The following is an 18,999-nucleotide window of genomic DNA, read 5'->3' on the forward strand; positions in this document are numbered from 1 at the left end:
TTATAGTTTAAAATTTTAAATTATGTGAATTAAATAAAAAATATTTCGATATACGTATATGTGTGGAACAATTGAATGTTTAGTATCATACTAGTACTTTTTACCCGTAATAACATTATGAAAATATAAATCTTTAAAAATTATGTCGATTTTGTCCTGATATTATATATTATGACAAAAAAATATTTTAATAAAATCAAACTACTTTTACAAAAAAAGTTGTAAGGGATTAAAGTCTTTGTCAACTAAAAAGACCAGAGTCTCTGATAAATCTATATTGTATAATGAATTTTGGATTGAAAAGAGTAAAATTTAGGGCAATTTACATAAATAAATTGTTACATCTTTAAAATTACGCAAATGCATTGTTTCCAAAATGAAGAAGCAAATGCATTGTTTCATGTATCTATAGAAACCGCTACTGGCAATAGCGGTTTACACAAACACAGAATCCGCTGCTGCCAGCCGTGGATGAGTTGAAATGTGGCAGCATGAAAATCGCTATAGCCTGTCGCGATTTCTGCTTGATTTGAGTTGGTCATGTGGGACACGTGCATAAATCGTTAGAGGTAACAGCGGTTTACGTTAAGTATGAATTGTGTTCTTTGTTGCTGATTTGCATTTGAGGTTCTAGCTAAATGATTTTTTTTTATTTGTGCAACTTTGTTGTCTTATGCCAAAAGCTAATGTAATGGCTAAAATTTAAAGATGATTTTTTAAATACATATTAATTGGTAAAATTTTATATTCTTATGAATTATTTTTATAAATTTAAAAAAAAATAATAAAATTACTAATATCTATCAGAATAATTATACCTCTCTATCAACATAGATTTAATAAATATATAAAAATTTGTATTTTAAAATTTAAAATACAAAATTAATTTTATTTTAATTTTTTAAAATATTTAAATAAAATATAATTTTAACAAAAGGCTTCTACAATTACAGAAAATATATATCTCTTTAAAAAATAATAGAAAAAATGGCTAAATAGATCGTGCAGCCATTAATTTCACTCTATTCTTCTCGTGCCAGATACATTAGTTGTGATTTCAAGATGTGTGTTTTTGTGTTATAATAATCATAATGATTTCGTTTCAATGATATCAACTTCATCTAGTTTGGGATCTCTATGCCCCATTTTAAGGAACTAAATATAAGGAAAGGGATTTTTGCTTAATCCATTTGCTTTTTACTTATGCAAACCATATAGCTATTGATAATGTTGAGAATGCAAATATTTTACTTGGACAAAGTTTCATGCTTGCTTCACCCCGATAGCTATACTATGCAGTGGATGACGGCCTATTTTATCGAAATATTTGTTGATCGGATACTTAATATAGTTCTATAGAGTCCTCAACTTAACTAAAATTGTTATGGTTTTTAAGAAATTCTTACTAAAAAGTTCTTTTATGAGATTTTTTTAAAGTAGTATATTTTTGTGACAAATCAAACTATCATTGATTCGATAAAAGGTAAAAAGTGATTCATATAATTGATCTTAATATTGTTAAGCTTGCTCAATAAATTATGCTCCTCCAAACTTTAAGTACACCAAATAGCTCATACCAAAATTAAGGAGGTACTAGCTATAACTTTTATTTTCCCATTACATTAGCTTTTGGCATAAGACAACAAAATTGCACAAATAAAAAAAATTCATTTAACTAGAACTTCAAATGTAAATCAGCAACAAAGAACACAACTCATACTTAACGTAAACCGCTGCTGCCTCCAGCGGTTTATACACGTGTCCCAATATACATAAACCGCTACTACCAGTAGCGGTTTATGACAAACTCAAATCAAGCAGAAACCGCGACAGGCTACAGCGGTTTTCATGCTGCCACATTTCAACGTAATCCGCAACTAGCAGCAGCGGATTCTGTGTTTGTGTAAACCGCTACTGCCAGTAGCGGTTTCTATAGATACATGAAACAATGCATTTGCGTCTTCATTTTGGAAACAATGCATTTGCATAATTTTAAAGATGTAACAATTTATTTATGTAAATTGCCCTAAAATTTATCAACTTATCATATATTTATTCATAGAAAATGTATAGTTTTGTAAATTTCTTCTAATTGTGCTTAATTGTGAAAAATATACTTTTGATGCTTTAAAATTGCTAAATTTAATTTACATTTATCCCATTCGATGTATCGATATGTTTGTTTAAGTGATTTAAGGTTTAGAAGACAAGAATAATTCGAAGAAATGAAAAAAAAAAGCATGCAAAAGTGGAAGAATTAGGAAGAAATGAAGTTTTAGAAATCTGTCCAATTGTGCATACCATTCTCCTTGGATTTGTGTGTACGCATGACAGATGCGTACGCACGAGTAGCAGCACATGATTTACTTAAGTAAACACGTGGATCGCGATTTTAGGCCTAATTTTGGCCTAATCCAACTCATTTCCGATGCATATAGAGACAAAACTCAAGGGAGATCAACGAAGTAGTCATATTAGTGTAGAACCATGTTTTAGGTTAATTCCTAAAAAGAAAAACTTTTTTGTAGGATTTTAGAAATTTTAGTTTAGTCTCTTCTTAGATTTAGGTTTTAATTCTTGTTTTAATGTAGTTTTCTTTACAATGTCTTATTCTAGTATCTTAATTTGTTTATTTTTATTTATTTGTTTCTTTATTTTTGTCAATTTTAGTTTATGAATACTTGTTTGAATTCTAATTTTCCTTTAATGCAATTTCATGTTTTCATGTTTATTGTTGCTTCTTTGAGTTGCTATTATTGTTTTCTTAAATTTGGTAGTTATAGATTTTTATTAATTCTTACAATTTACCATTTATACTTTTATGCTTTTCAAGTGTTTGCTAAAATACATTTTTTAGTTTTAGAGTAGAATTTTGCATTCTAAACTTGGAATTGAAGACTTAGGTGACATTGAGTCATTGATATCCAATATTGATTGGTAATTTAGGATTTTTAGTTGATTTTGTTTCTACTTACGCTTGTCTTTCATTAAGTCTAATAATTAGTGAGTTGACTAGGACTTGTAGATTAAGATCAATTATGCCTATTTGACTTTCTCTTAATGTTTGGAAATGACGAAGTGGGATTAACTCTTCTTAATTACCATGTTTGTGGTCAATGACTTAGATAGAAAATCTTGACTCTCAATCCTTTCCAAGATGTCTTTTAGCATTTAAACTCCTTGTTTGCTCTTTATTTTCTTGTCATTTAATTTTGATGCATGAGCATCTTAAGCACTTTTTATTAGCATTTCTTATAGAAAAGTTGTGATTTTTGTTTAATAATTATATGATTTTCAAAATTTTTCTATTAGTACTTTAATTTTTTTGTTTTCATGATTCTTGTAGAAAAATATTAGGAAAAGAAAAGAAAAAAAAAAGAAACGAGGAACGAAGAATTAAAGACAAGTGCAAAGAGAATTCGTGGATGTTATCAACCCTGACCTCTTCACACTCCAACGAGCATAACTTGAGCTATAGAGTTCTACTTGACACGGTTCCAGTGGCATTAGAAGCCAACTTCTAGAGCTTTTCAACAATATATAATAGTCTATACTTTTTCGCTAGCATCATGGCGCTAAATGCCGCGACATTGATGTTTAGCACCAAACCACGTCCAGCAGTATTTCTTCTCAGGACTCCCGCCACTAAAGGCCACTCGACAAGCAGCAAGGAAGTAAAGAATTGCGTAAAAAGAGGCGCCAAATGCCACCAAAGTGGCGCCAAACGCCTGCATTAGCCCCAGATTCGAGAAATCTTCGTAATTAAAGAAGATTTGAAGATACCAAGTTTAAATTACAAGGAAGATCACTAGTTAGTCAAAGAATCATTAAGAAAAGATTTGATTTGATTTGATTTTGTTTTGATTTATTTTGAATTTGAATTCTAGGTTTAGTCTTAGAGGTTTTACTGTAAAAAGGGGATTTCCTTCCTCCGCAAAGAGGCACTTACTCTCCATCTCTTCCATCTTATACTCCTCATAATTTTAGGTTTTATATTAGAGTAGGATTTGGAATTTTCTGCACTATGGGCCACTAATCCTCCATTGTTCTTCTACTTTTGATTAATGCTTTAATTATTGTTTAAGAATTGATTTCATTCTTCATCCTAGGAATTAGTGAATATTGAAAAATAACTCTAATTCTACTTAAATTCTATTTGAGTCTTGAAAAAGTTATATTATTAGAATTACAACTTGAAACCAATTTTTCACAATTCCTAATTATTTGGATTTAATGTGGTATGTGACATATAACTACATTTTGCTTTGGGATTTTTAGGGTTGTGTGGCTTATAAATCGGAATTTGAACTTAACCCTCTAATATAATTGAGTAATCAAAGAATTGACGGTCAATTATATTAGAGGAGATTTGATTGCCTACACTACAAGAAAACAACTCTATTGCCACGCTTTTAAAGCGTGACGAAAAGTTGAAAAAAGTGTGGCAATAGCTTTTCACCACGCTTTTTGAGCTACCGCCACGCTTTTGAAAGGGTAGCGTTTGCAAGCGTGGGGTTGTTCTATCGCCACGCTTTTGGTTACCTATCGCTACGCTTTTTCTTTTGTCACGCTTTTTACAAATGGCTACCCTTTAAAGTGTGGCCGTATGTGGGAGATATGGCCACACTTTTGAAGCGTGGCAATAGAGAGAGATATGGCCACGCTTTGATAGAGAGATATGGCCACGCTTTTGAAGCATGGCGATAACGAGACATGAAAGCGTGGCCATAACCAGAGATACAGCCACGCTTTAAAAGCGTGGCAATAGCCTTATAAAATTTATAAAAAAAAAATCTTTTTTCTAATTTTTACCTTCATTGATAGAAAATATAATATTTTCAATTCTTTTTTAGTACCAAACTTATAAATATACTATCCAATTTTTATTACAAGACAAATCAAATAATAATTAATGACATATATAATTTTTATTATAATTATTTTATACATTAAAAAACTAATACTCATACAAAATAAATCTCGAATTCAAATTCTAAAACTAAAAACTGAAGAAAAATACAGAAACAATACAACTTAAATCCTACAAATTGCAATTTACAAGCAATAAGTACAATAACTACACTAAATTGAGAACTCAGGTAAAGCTTAATCATCTTGATTGGAGAGAAAACTATAGCAGTTCAGTCCACCTGTTACATCATTTACCACTTCAACAGGTTCTGCATATTAATATATATCAAAATCAGATTAAATCAAACACTATACTTTGAGCTGTTTATATAATTTGGGGGGGCAAGGGGATGAGAAACTGCTACTGGGGCATGACAAGAGAGGGAGATAAAAAAAAATGATAATTAGAGGATACTATTAACATAATCATAAAGGTTTGTTATAAATATAATCTTTATATGATCAAGGTAGTTAATATTGAATATTAATTCAGAAATTTAAATATCTCTGACACCTTAATTATCTTTATCACATCATTTTCTTAACCAATTTTAATTTGTCTTTATTTAATTCTTTATTTTTATACTAATGAAATCCTAAATTTTGATTGTCTGACTAGAATAATCAATTGACTATTATTTGTTTAATCCGTTAATTCTCGTGGGATCGATACTCACTCACCTGAGTTTATTACTCGGTACAACTCAATGCACTTACCAGTAAGTTGTGGATTGCAAAATTCGTACCAAATTTCCTGTCAATTATTTTTAAAATTCCTTTTTTTCATAGCCAATGATACACACATCTTTGTAATTTTTTTGAGAGACAACCCAGAATTTAAAACTCCCGGTTTTGTTGATTTGAATTTGTGACAACAAACTAAATTCTGATACCGATCATTTGTTGGTTTGAAACTATACTTACAACGAGATTCTTTTTTGAGAAATTTTTTAATGGACATTTGGCCCGCATCAGTCTCTGTAAATAAAAAATTAAATAATAAACTTTTTAATTATTATTTTCATGTGAAAGAGTTTAATTTTTTACTAATAATTAATGTTAATATTTACTATCTAAAACTTGAAAGAATTTAATGTGTATATTTTTACATTTTATTAGATGTTAAGTTTGTTGCACAAATAAAAATAATTAATTTTTAAGCTTGTTATTTAAAAATAATATATTTTCTCTCTCTCTATATAAAAATATAATTAGATTTTAGTATAAAAATTTATATTGATAGTTATAAATTAATTCAAAATTAAATTTTTTAAATAATTGAATCTTGATTCTAAATTAATTAATTATTAATTACAATATTAATATTCTCTCCAAATTATATGTAATAAATATTTGAAGGAAGAGATGTGAAAATATATATTTAAAAAAATAAGTGATAAAAATTTAAAACTAAAAAAATATGTATATAACAACAACAACAACAACATATTTTTATGTAAATAATATTACAGAAAAATAAAAAATAAGAGAAAAAAAAAGAGAAAAATAAGGAAGAAAGAGGGAGAGAGATATTTTGTTAATTTTGGAGAAAAATATTTTATTTTAATTATAATTAAAGAATATTTTATTACATATTTTGATTTGTCAAATTAGTAATATAAAATATAAATTATAAATTATATATAGAGTAGAAGGAGAGAGAGAAATAGAAAAGGAAGAGAGGTAGATAAGAGGATAGAAGAAGGGAGTTTATTAATTTTAGAAGAAAATATTTTATTTTAATTTTAATGAGAGAGTGTCATGTGATATATTTTGATTATTAAATTAGTAATACAATATAATTATATTTTAATTTTAATTTTTTAATTACAATTAAAAAATGTGATGTTGTATATTTTGATTGTCCAATTTATAATTAGTCATTGACAATAATAATATATAAGAAAAATAAAGTGGGTAAAAAATAAAAGAAATAAAAAAAAAAAGAGAAAAAATTCTAATTTTATAAAAAAAATTTAATTTTAATTACAATAAAAAATAACATCTAATGTATTTTAATTATAAAATAATATATAATAGATATACTATACAACCATACATGATTATTTCATACTCTATTTATACTTTTATAATCATCCACTTCATGCTATAATTTTTATGACTTCATACTAACTTGTGGAAATATAAAGATTATAGTAAAATATTTTTTAATTATATTATTAACAAACAAGTGAAAAAGTTCTACGAAAATACAAAACTCCCTTTGTAAAATCATTAACAGTACATATTTCATATAAAACACTAACAACAAACCCAGCTTTGCAACATATGGCACATGATAGCTAAAGACCAACGTTGCGCAAAGTATTATTTAGTATGTTTAGGATAAGTAGTATGACACAGCACTACCATAATATATTCTATTTATGTATTTGCCATAGCTGACTCAGAGTCGAAATTAGTTCATTCGTTCCTTTTCATTATCTCCATAATTTGTGCTCCAGCCAATTTCTGAAGGGCTCTTCATTTTGTGATTCCAGGCTACATTTCCATCTTTGTAGTTCTCTGCTTCTGCATTTTCATTTGTATCATACCTATTAGAAGACTTTAATTTTATCATATTAGAAAACTTATGAGACGGTTAAAATAATTATTTATTAGTCACTATGTATTTTTGTATAAATACATATATTGTTTAATTTATTTTTAATATATATTTTATATTCTAACATATATTTTATTATTTTATATTAGTATCTAATTTTAATGTACACCTAACATAATTATTTTAGTGGTCAAATAATTGGAAAAAAAAAATCAAAGTTTTAAAACCTTTTTTTGGTAACCGTCACAATAGCTAAACATACGGCCAAGATATTATTTTGGGCAATCCTCTAAGTTATTTTATTTTATGGGTTTAATTACTCTATCCGTTCTTATAGTTTTATTGAATTTTTAATTAGGTCTCTATATTTTTTTTTAATTGAGTCTCTATACCATATTAAATTTTGTAACTAAGTTCTTACCGTGATAAAAACATTAGAATTAACAGAATATTCCGTTAAACAAAACAAATATGCCTAATACTTGTTGAATATTATATATAGTTTAATAGAATATTTCGTTAATTTCAACGTTTTGTCACGGTAGGGACTTAATTATAAAATTTGATATGATATAAGGACCTAATTAAAAAAAAAAAGTATAGAGACCTAATTAAAAATTCGATGAAATTATAGGGATCGAAAGAATAATTAAACCTATCTTATAGTAAAGAATGTATATAGGTAATTAAGCTAGGGGAAGAAAATATATAGAATTAATGTTTAGAGAAGTATTGTGCCTTACCAAAATGTTGAAAAGGTGAGGGTTGATAGGCAGCAAAATTAGCAGAGTAACCAGCATTTAAGATTTTCGGTGACACATGATGATGATTCCATTGTAAGTAGTGATTTGGATTGTAGCTGAAGGGAAGAGTATAGTAATTGTTGCTTGGAGTTTGGGGTAGTGCAGACAGAACATAATATTGGTAACTCCTATAAGGATTGTAACCAATTGAAGAATGAGGACGATCTGATGAGGGCTCGTCTTCAACTGGAGGACTCTCTTCATCTGGATGATTATTTGGATTTGAATTATACCAATCCGTAAATCTCTTACCCCAATTCTTAAACATGTTCCATATTTGCGATATAGTAGATGGATCACTCGGATAATCCATCCCTGATCCGTCTCCATAATAATCTGGACCATTATATGGATTATATCGACCAGTATTTGGATCATTATATGGATTATATGGACCAGAATTTGGACCATGAGGTGGATCATGATATGGACCATGAGGTGGATCATGAGGTTGACCTTGAGGTGGACCCTGAAGGGGATCATGAGGTGGACCATGAGTGGGATCATGAGGTGGATCATGTGATTGTGAACCATTTTTTGGATTAGTATTGGTACCTTGAGGTGGATCAGGTTTCCGTCTTATACGTCTTCTTTTTTTTCGTAACATAGGAAGAATAAGAGTGTTACTCCGATACGAGTCCCTATGATAGTTTCCAATTGAAGGATTAGTATAATGATCCTTTTCAATTTTAGTTGGTTTTAATGGAATAGTCCATTCAAGGTTGTTGTTTGAGCCTTTTAACTCATCAACCTCTTCCATATTATATGCTGAAAGTCTCTTTCCTAAAATATAAAGAGCAAAAGTGTCACCATTAGTAAAATTCTTAATTAAGATTTTAAAGTAAACATTTTTTTAAAAAAAAGGAACAACCCTTCTCTCCTGCATAACAAGAAAGTCTAACATAGATGGAATTATTTTTTTGCAATGGAGAATTATTAATTATATATATCATATTGTATTAGATGTGAAATTAAAATATTCTCAATTATTAGATATAAACATTATGTGATTAATTATGATAAAATCATTCATTAACTAGAAAACATTTTTAAGATAATGTATTTCTTTTGGTTTGTATGTAAAATTCCAACATATAATAAATTACAAATATGAGTATGGAAATTTTGTTTACAGTATTTATTATCCGAGGTTTAGTTACTAATAATTTTTTTTTAATTTTGTAAAATCTACCACTACATCACACTGGTCTGGTTAATAATTATATTGTTATATATGGTTCTCTGGTTCTATATTATAAAAAAGTATAGGTGGACAATGAGAATACTAACAATGTGAATAATGAATATGTCGAATATTAAATTCAATAGGTATGCAGATGATTATGTGGATTATTTGTAATTTGGGGTGGAGTATTTTTTTCTTTTATTGGGTCAATTCTAAAACTCATGGTTCACATTGTTTATAAAAGTCACTATCTACTTAACAAAATTCTTTTCATTTATATAGATAGAAAATTTTCGTATGTAAAAAATTTATGAGACTACTAGTTAACGTAAGATTTAAATACGAAAAAGTATAGGAGAATAACACCTTTTTTGAACAATATAAATAATAAGTTAAAAAATAATTAATTTTAATTTTAAAATAAATAAATATAACCCCTGTTAAATGGACCTGAAATGTGGTCTGTTGTTCACGTTTGCATCTTTTATTGTCCATCTAGTGAGATTGTTTAAGTATTAACTAGTAGTAACTACTACTTGTTTGATTAGTTAACTAAAATGTTAAAAGTGAAAAAAAAAAAGTTTTCATAAAGTAGTGTGCCTTACCAATATTTTGAAAACCTGAGGATTGGTATTGATAACTGCTATATGGATTGTAACCAATGGAATGATGAGCAGTATTATCCATTGAGTCTTCTTCTCCATCATCTGGTGGAGGAATCTTCTTTGATTCTGGATCAACTTTCTCTGATTCTGGACCTTCTCCATTTTGACCACGTATTAATGGTTCCAAAAGAGGTATAACACCCATTAATGGATTTGGTCGTTGATAATTAGTGGGTGGATCATCTGGATAATATGGATGTGTGGGTGGATCATTTGGATAATATGGATGTGGATTATGTGGATGGGTATTTGGGTTATGAATGTGTTGTTCTGGTTGTGGTTTTGGTGGAGTATGTGTACCAGTCTCTGGTGGTTTCTTATTTTTGTTTCTTCTAAAGAATAACATAGGAAGAACAGGATCATTACCCTGATGAGGGTTTCTAGAATAGTATCCAACTGAAGGAGTAGTATAATGATCCTCTTCAGTTTTAGTTGGTGTTAATGGAATAGTCCATAGAATGTTGTTGTTTGTTGAACCTTTTAAGTCATCAACTTCCACATTATCTGCTAGAAATTATGTATAATCTTTAAAATTTTAAATTAAACATCAAAAACCTTAAAATAATAAGAAAGTCTAAGATGAATTTTTTTTTGGAATTGAGTATTGTAAACCAATCATACTTCGTCCAAATACACTAAAAATTAATTAGTAATTAACTATTCGTATAAAATATATATAAAATATACATTAAAAATGCCTGAAACATCACATATAAAAATACACAAAATGTATAATGACTGATTTATTCATTGATTTTTTATGTATATATTAGGGGTGTCCGCGGATCGGATCGAATTCGATTCGATCCGCACAATTTTTATCGGATCGGATCGGATATGATATCCACACTTTTTAGTGACGGATTCGATCCGATCCGATCCGATCCGCAAATGTGTGGATCGGATATCGGATATTGGATATATCCGCATGATTAAACTTTCTCTTTTTAATCATATTTCTATGTAAAAAAATTCAATAAAAATATTTTTTTTCATACTTTTAAATTTATTTATTCTTAAAATATTTTTAATCAAACTCTTTTTAAATAACAAAAATAAAATAATACAATATATAAATAATAATTACTAACTAAAACATATAAACAAGTAAATATAATACCAAACATATATTTATTTATTTATTTATAATTATTATTGTGTGAATCTGTGGATCCGCAGATCGGATACGCGGATGTAGAGCAGATATCCGCGATCCGATCCGCAAAGGGTGTGGATCCGATCCAATCAATTTGCGGATCGGATTGTATCCGCAATTTTCGGATCGGATGCAGATATTTATCGCAAATCTGCGGATACGATCCGATCCATGGACACCCCTAGAGATAGCATCTTTTATTATTACCTAGACATCGTATTGAACAAATGTGAAATTAAAATGTTTTCAATGATAAGTACAAAAATGATTAATTTTATGTATGTTTAATTATATGATAAAATCAACTTCATGAATGGATTCTTTAACAAAAAACAAATTTAAGATAATGTGTCTAGTTTAGTTTATGTAAGATTTTCAACATTTTGTAAATTATTGATATCGGGTATGAAAATTTTGTTTGTAGTGTTTATTATATGTTTAGATAATGTGTTAAATAAATTGTTAGTTCTTGTAAAAATAATATAAAAAATATTTTATTACATCTAGTTCATTTTCAATTGAGCTTTTAAATTTTTAGACCTCTAATTTTAATATTTAATCTAGTTCTCAAAACCTTAAAAATAAGAATGACGACCATGGGATAATCTCCATGTTCAATATGGCATTTGACCCCTCATAAGTTGATTAAGGATTCCAATCAACTTACCACTAGATCAAAACTAAATGGTTTATGGTTTATGGCTTTAGTCCTTGTATAATTTTATGTGATTTTAATTAAAAAAATAGAAAAGAAAGAAACTAGTCCATACCATTATCCGCATACAATTTAGCTTCATACTTATGGATTAAAGATGATTTGTATATAAGATGAAAATTCATTTTTTTATTAAAAAAAAAAACAGTTGTATAGGACTCCAAAACTTATTTAACCATTTACTGAATATGTTACAATTCAAAAATAAATAGCTTCTATTTATAATCAAATTATTTAAAATAACACCTTTTAACAAAATTTGATTCTAAAATAAATAAAACCATCAACAATGCAACTAACATTTGTTTCATGTAGCGTAATTAACAGAAATGAAATATTGGAATTTTGTATCATTTGAATGAAAACAACAAAGAGAAGACTCACCATTGGGAAATTCACGAGCTAAGACATGATGAGAAGAGACGAAGAATGCAAAAATAAGAACAAAAGAAAAACAGGCTTTTGAGTTAGTCATCACTCAAATGAAACAAAGGAGCAGAGACTTTAGTGAAGATGAAGAGTGTGGATAATTTGGTATGCAATTCCAAACCCTTATATAGAACATGCGAACCAAGTCAACTAACAAAGGAAAACCAAAAAGAACAAAAAATAATAATTTTTCTTTGCCAAAGTGGAAAGCCAAGAGTCAAAATGATTATAATGTATTCACATTGAGGGTCACTCACTATGTTGCGTGGAGTGTTTTCCAACTTGAATATATTCTTTGATTTCTTTCGTCTCAACTGCATAAGCTAAAGAGGCTTCTAAGGTACCTTAAAAAGACAATTAATGTTGGCCTTTAACTACACAAAACTGCAATATTTGATATGCTCACGTATTTTGAGTTCACTAGGTGGTAACTCTAATTATTTTGTATCTTTTTATCCACAAAAATGTGATTCGTACACTAAAATCAGCCACCAATGTATTTATATATAAATATATGTATAGTTTAATTTATTTTAAATGTATATTTATATTTTAACATGTATTTTATATTAGTGACTAATTTTAGTGGCTGATTTTGATATACATGTAGCGTAGTCTATCTATCCATGCATTTCATTATTGGCCCTTGGAGTTAACCAAAAATGGCGTTGAAAAAAAAAGAGAGTAAACCAAAGATATTATAGAAAATTTAGCATATTATAAAAAGGTTTTAAAGATGAAATTTTGATGTAATTATTTCAAACAGATTAAGAAAATAAGACCTGTTTTTGAAAATTTAGTAATTTAGGTATTGACAAAAGTATTTGGAAAATCAAAATTACAAAAACCAAACATTATACTGAGAGAATGAGTACTCAGTGTGAGAAAAATTACGTTACAAGGGACCACTTTGTTCGTGTTTCAAAACTCAAGAGTATCCCTAGGCTCATTGATCTTATTTTAACCAAGGAAGCTTAATCATCAAGATAACCAAGCTTAACACATATCCTAACATAACATACTTTTAATCTAAAATGAAGCACATGTTCTTGGATTATCACTTTGTAAAGGAGCTGATTGTCGGAGGATTTTCCTCGGTAAAGAATTTCTCAAAATAACTTCGTTGTAAGTATAATTTTAAACTGATAAGTAATTTTCGGTCAATGTTTAATTTGTTTGTCACTTAAGTAAACCCAATAAAATAATTAAAGTATTCAAATCTCAGTCGTCTTTCAAAGAAATTGCAGGAAAGTGTACTTTTTATTGGTTATGGTTTTGTATATTTTTGGGTTTTGGGTTTGATAACAAGAAAATATAAATTACGAGAAAAATAAACTAACAACTAAAAAAAGTTTTAACAAGGATTGAAAATTGGAATTCCTATTCTCATTATCATCATCAATTGTGATTGTAGGTGCAAATCGCTTTCACTTAATTATCCTCTAACAAATGAAGAAAAGTCAAGCGAGCAAAATCGACTTAAGTTCACAAGTCCTAATAAAAAATTAGATTTAGTGAGGCTCAAGACAACTAGCAACTTTCAATCACCAATCAACAAAAAAATTTTGATAACTCGAGTCTCTAATTAATCAATCTAAGTCAAAAACACAAAAATCTATTTTGAAATCCAACCAAACATTTTATCAAACATTTGAAAGACACAAAATAAAAGTATAAAAGTATAGAAAGGTAACAAGAAATAGTAAAATATAAGCTTAACAAATGCAAGGAATCAATAACCAACAATTAAAAGAAAGAAGCAATAAACATGAAATACCTCAAATTACATTAAAAGGAAATTGAATCTAACAAGAAGAGTTCATAAACTAAATTGGAAAAATAAAAGAATCAACAAGAGAAGATAAACTAAGATACTAGAACAATAAAAAATAGAAGAAAACTAAATTAAAGCAAGATAAAATTCTGAAGTTAAGAAAAAATAAGACTAAAAACTCTAAAATCTAGAGAGATGAGAGAGTCTATCTCTCTAGAAACCTACATCTAAAATCTAATGTGTGTGAATGAATGATTCGATCATTCTCCAGCTCCATTCCCCAGTCTATTGTCTTCATTTTCGGGCTTGAAACTGGGTCAAAAGCAGCCAAAAAATCGCCCCCAGCGAATTCCACTTATTGCAGCATGTGACTCTCGTCACGCGTACGCGTCAGCCACGCGCACGCGTCACATGGACGAATTCTTGGCTACACGTACGCGTCAGTCACGCGTACGTGTCAGTTTTAGGATGATGTGATCACGCGTGCGCTTCAACCACGCGCGCGCGTCAGTTCCAGTTTCTCAAACCTTCAATTTCTTGTATTCCTTCCACTTTTGTATGCTCCCTTTCCATCCTTTAAGCCATTCCTGCCCTATAAACTCTGAAATCACTTAACGCACATATCACGGCATCGAATGATAATAAAAGAGGATTAAAAATTATCAATTTTAAGGGCAAAGAAGCATGTTTTCAATCATAGCACAAAATTAGGAAGGAAACTTAAAAACATGCAATTTACATGAATAAGTGGGAGAATAATTCACAAAATCCACTCAATTCACTGATGCCACTCAATAACAGTAAAGTAGATCAGGACAGTAATAGAACGCCATAATATTTGAGGTCTATGCTTTAGGATAGCGGGATTCACAACAACTTGTACCTCCAGAACATCATATGGCCTCTACAGAAACTATTCTAACAAAGATTGTTTATGTTACAATTATATAATGTTTAACTCTACGTTATCATTATATAAATGATAAAGAAGATACTGACCTAATAGATCGCAACATATCCAGCCTCAACCTAGTGTGAACAAATCTAGGCTCTCTCTCATGATACGGAGGACTAAATTGCTTCCACCTGTAATGTAATTATCTTACCATTATGAATGAAATATAAAGAAAATGAACAATTGTATTAAATAGAAAATCTGAATAAAGAAAATTACCTCAAGACCAATGGCTAGACAAATGAATCGTAACCACAAGGGTTGAATATAGAAAAATGCCAAAATATTCATGACTATAGAAGAGTCAACGGATCAGCTAACTGCACCACATTTTGAATGGCAATACGATACATGCAGTGGTACAACCATGTCAACGTGGCGGAGCCCCAGCTATATTTTTCCAACTCATCCATCTTTGCAACACAGGGCAACCAGCGAATGTGTACTCAAACATTAGACTTATCTCTAAATAACTGAGTAGACAAGAGCACCATAATGTACGCTTGAGCATAAATTCTAACAGTATTCTCACTGGCATCCGGCGGGAGAACATCTTTGCTGGAACCAAGCATGATAGACAGTGTGCTTGTGAATATATTGATCAGAAGAAAACTCATCAAATAACTCCAATCCTAAAACCATACCTATGCTGGTCTTCTTTCGAACATGTACAACTCAAACTCTGACAAACAACCACACCATTTGTTGGAAGTCCAAACTGGTAGACAACATCTTGCAATGTAATTTGTAAGGTCCCACATCGGTTGGGGAGGGGAACGAAGCATGTCTTATAAGGGTGTGAATACCTCTCCCTAGCATGACGCGTTTTGACGAGTGAGTGTGGGGGGTTTCGGCTATCATTCCTATCGTTAAAGGCAAAACTGTGAGGCCTTGTGTGCCAAAGCGGACAATATCGTGCTAACGGGTGGCGTGGTCTGGGCTGTTACAGATGGTATTAGAGTCGGAGCCCGGATCGATGTGCCAGCGAGGACGCCGGGCTCCCTTAGGAGGTGGATTGTAAGGTCTCATATCGGTTGGGAAGGGGAACGAAGCATGCTTTATAAGGGTGTGGATACCTCTCCCTAGCATGACGCGTTTTGACGAGTGAGTGTGGGGGGCTTCGGCTATCATCCATATCGTCAAAAGCAAAACCGTGAGGCCTTGTGTGCCAAAGCGGACAATATCGTGCTAGCGGGTGGTTTGGGCTGTTCCATAATTGTGCACTCTCTAAAATGCATATAGAATGTATAGGTCTCTGGATGTCATCACTCTATAAATGCACTAACAAGAGTCTCATCAAGCTTAAACCAGTAATCGTAAATCCTAGCAACATGATACAATTCAACAGTCTGAAGATAATAGATGATGCAATCGTGTAATGGCATCTTTTGCTGCCTCCTCACAGTAACAACACATTGACTCATCTATAAAATCAATATCCAATCATGTACATGTTTTATATTTTTAACAATAGTGTGAGTTGTTTTATTTTTTATTTATCTAACATTCACTAACTATACAGGTTTGAAATTAGCAATAATTAATTTATCTAAGATCTTTTACACTATAAATGACTTAATTATAAAATTAAAAACGGTGTAACGATCCAATTAAAAGAAAAAAAAGTATAAAAATCTAATTAAAATTTTGATAAAACTATAAGAATTAATAGAATAATTAAACGTTCTTTTAATGGGTTACTATGCAATCATTATGCCCGAGATTGGATTTTTTTTCTTTTATTTTTTTCCTTTACCTATTTTTGTAGTCTTGTCTTTATATTTGTTCAATTTTCTTTCTCTCGTGATGTCATGTGAGCATATCGTTAATGTTTAGCAAAAATATAAATGAAAACAAAAAAAGAAATTTTTCAAGGCTAGCAATTTTTAGTATTTTTTGCTATTATTTGATCAGCATAATTATTAAATTGTCTTTATAACAACAACAAAGTCTTGTCCAATTAGGTGGGTTGGCTATATGGATCAAATGATACAATTGAGCTCTATCATGTATTATGTCTGCAAAGAGACCGTTTATATATAGATCTCCTTTAACCGCCTCATGGATGGTCTTCCTCTATCTTTCACTCCTTATCCATCTTTCATCTCATCTACCCTCCTGATTGGGTACTCTGTCGATCTTCTTCTTAAATGTCCAAAAAATCTAAGATGCGATTCTACCATCTTTTCCACAATAGGTGCTACTCCAATTCTCTTTCTTATATCTTTGTTCCTTATTCTATCCAATCACGTATGACCACTCATCCATCTTAACATCTTCATCTCTACCACACTTAACTTATGTTCGTGCTCCCCTTTGGCCACCTAACATTCTGTACCATAAAGCATAAATAGTCTTATAGTAGTGCGATAGAATTTACCTTTAAGTTTTAAAGCCACTTTTTTGTCACATATAAAACTAGACACACTCCGCCATTTTGACCAACCTGCTTGAATCCTATGATTTACATCATGTTCAATCTCTCCATTTTCCTATATGATGCGCCCAAGATACTTAAAACTTTTAACTTTTCGTATGATGTTTTCTCCAATCTTCACTTCTGTATTAGGATTTTTTCTTCGGCGGCCAAATTTACATTCTATATATTCCATCTTGCTACGGTTTATGCGCAGACCATACACTTTTGGAACTTCTCTCCATAAATCCAACTTCTTATTTAGGTCTTTCCTTGACTCTCCCATAAAGACGATATCATCGGAAAAAAGCATGCACCATGGCACAGGCTCTTGGATATACTCTGTGAGTACTTCCAAGACTAATGTGAAAAGGTATGGACTTAAGGATGATCCTTAGTGTAATCCTATACCAATAGAAATTTTTTCTGTTACACCACCTTGAATCTTCACACTAGTTGTAGCCCCATCATACATGTCCTTAATTGCACGAAAAGGTAAATACCAAATTGGTACCCGAAAAATTCTGGGGCTAACAAAATGGTACCTGACCTTTGTTATTTATAAAATGATCCCTAAAAAATTTTAAAATTTGACAAAAAATTTCCGGTGAGAGGGGAGCTTGATTCTCTAATCTCTTCCTTCACCTCCTCTGCTTTTGCACTAAGATCACCATGCATTACCTTGGGAATAGCAAGAGAATCGAGAATTGCAAGGAGGTCAGCGAGAAGATGAAAGAAGGTGGCGTTTGACGAGGGAGACCGTAGCCTCTAAAATCGAGGGCAATGGCTCTGAAACCCACATTGGTGAGGGCAATCATCTAGTGGAGCCACAAGTACCATATCTTAGGAAACCCGTGCAGGAATACGACGACGTTTTGACCTAAAAATAAGAAACTAGAGAGAAAGTTTGAAGGTGACGGGGTTAAAATATTAGAACTATAAGAAAACGGAATGCATGTGAGCACAATGGAATATGACCTATTCCGATTTTAATAATGTGAAGTTTGAGACCATCAACTTTCATGAACTTGGAGATTGGATTATGATCATGCATGATGAAGCAAATCAAGCTTGGAGGAAGAAAAGAAAGCGGAGGAGGTGACGGAAGGGATTAGGATTTCGGGTAGGGGGTGAGGAGGTGAGAGAAGAGATTAGCGAATCAAGCTTCCCTCTTCGTCGAAAACGCCATTAGAGCTCTCTGCCACTATTACTGAAGCTCTTTCGATGACCAGATCAGTGTTTTCTGTTCAATGTGATGTCATGCTTTTCACGTTTGGGATTTTTGTCAAATTTTAAAATTTTTCGGGGGTCATTTTGTCAATAACAAAAGTCAGGTACCATTTTGTCAACGCCAAAATCTTTTGGGTACCAATTTGATATTTACCTCTTATACGAATATATGCGATCATTACTCTCTTCCTTT

The 18,999-nt window shown here is 30.6% G+C and overlaps 1 protein-coding gene across 1 annotated transcript; it reads right to left on the bottom strand.

Moving 5' to 3' along the window:
• Positions 1-7,139: 7,139 nt before the first annotated feature.
• Positions 7,140-12,535, bottom strand: LOC107469141 (uncharacterized). Its single transcript, XM_016088520.3, has 4 exons — positions 12,387-12,535; positions 10,072-10,635; positions 8,221-9,063; positions 7,140-7,443 (listed from the first exon to the last, which is right to left on the bottom strand). Exons 1-4 carry the CDS (start codon positions 12,475-12,477, stop codon positions 7,331-7,333), a joined length of 1,611 nt encoding a protein of 536 aa, XP_015944006.1. The 5' UTR covers positions 12,478-12,535; the 3' UTR covers positions 7,140-7,330.
• Between the last annotated feature and the right edge of the window lie 6,464 nt (positions 12,536-18,999).

The sequence above is a fragment of the Arachis duranensis genome, chromosome 10 (genome assembly GCF_000817695.3).
Source record: "Arachis duranensis cultivar V14167 chromosome 10, aradu.V14167.gnm2.J7QH, whole genome shotgun sequence".
Taxonomy (NCBI): domain Eukaryota; kingdom Viridiplantae; phylum Streptophyta; class Magnoliopsida; order Fabales; family Fabaceae; genus Arachis; species Arachis duranensis.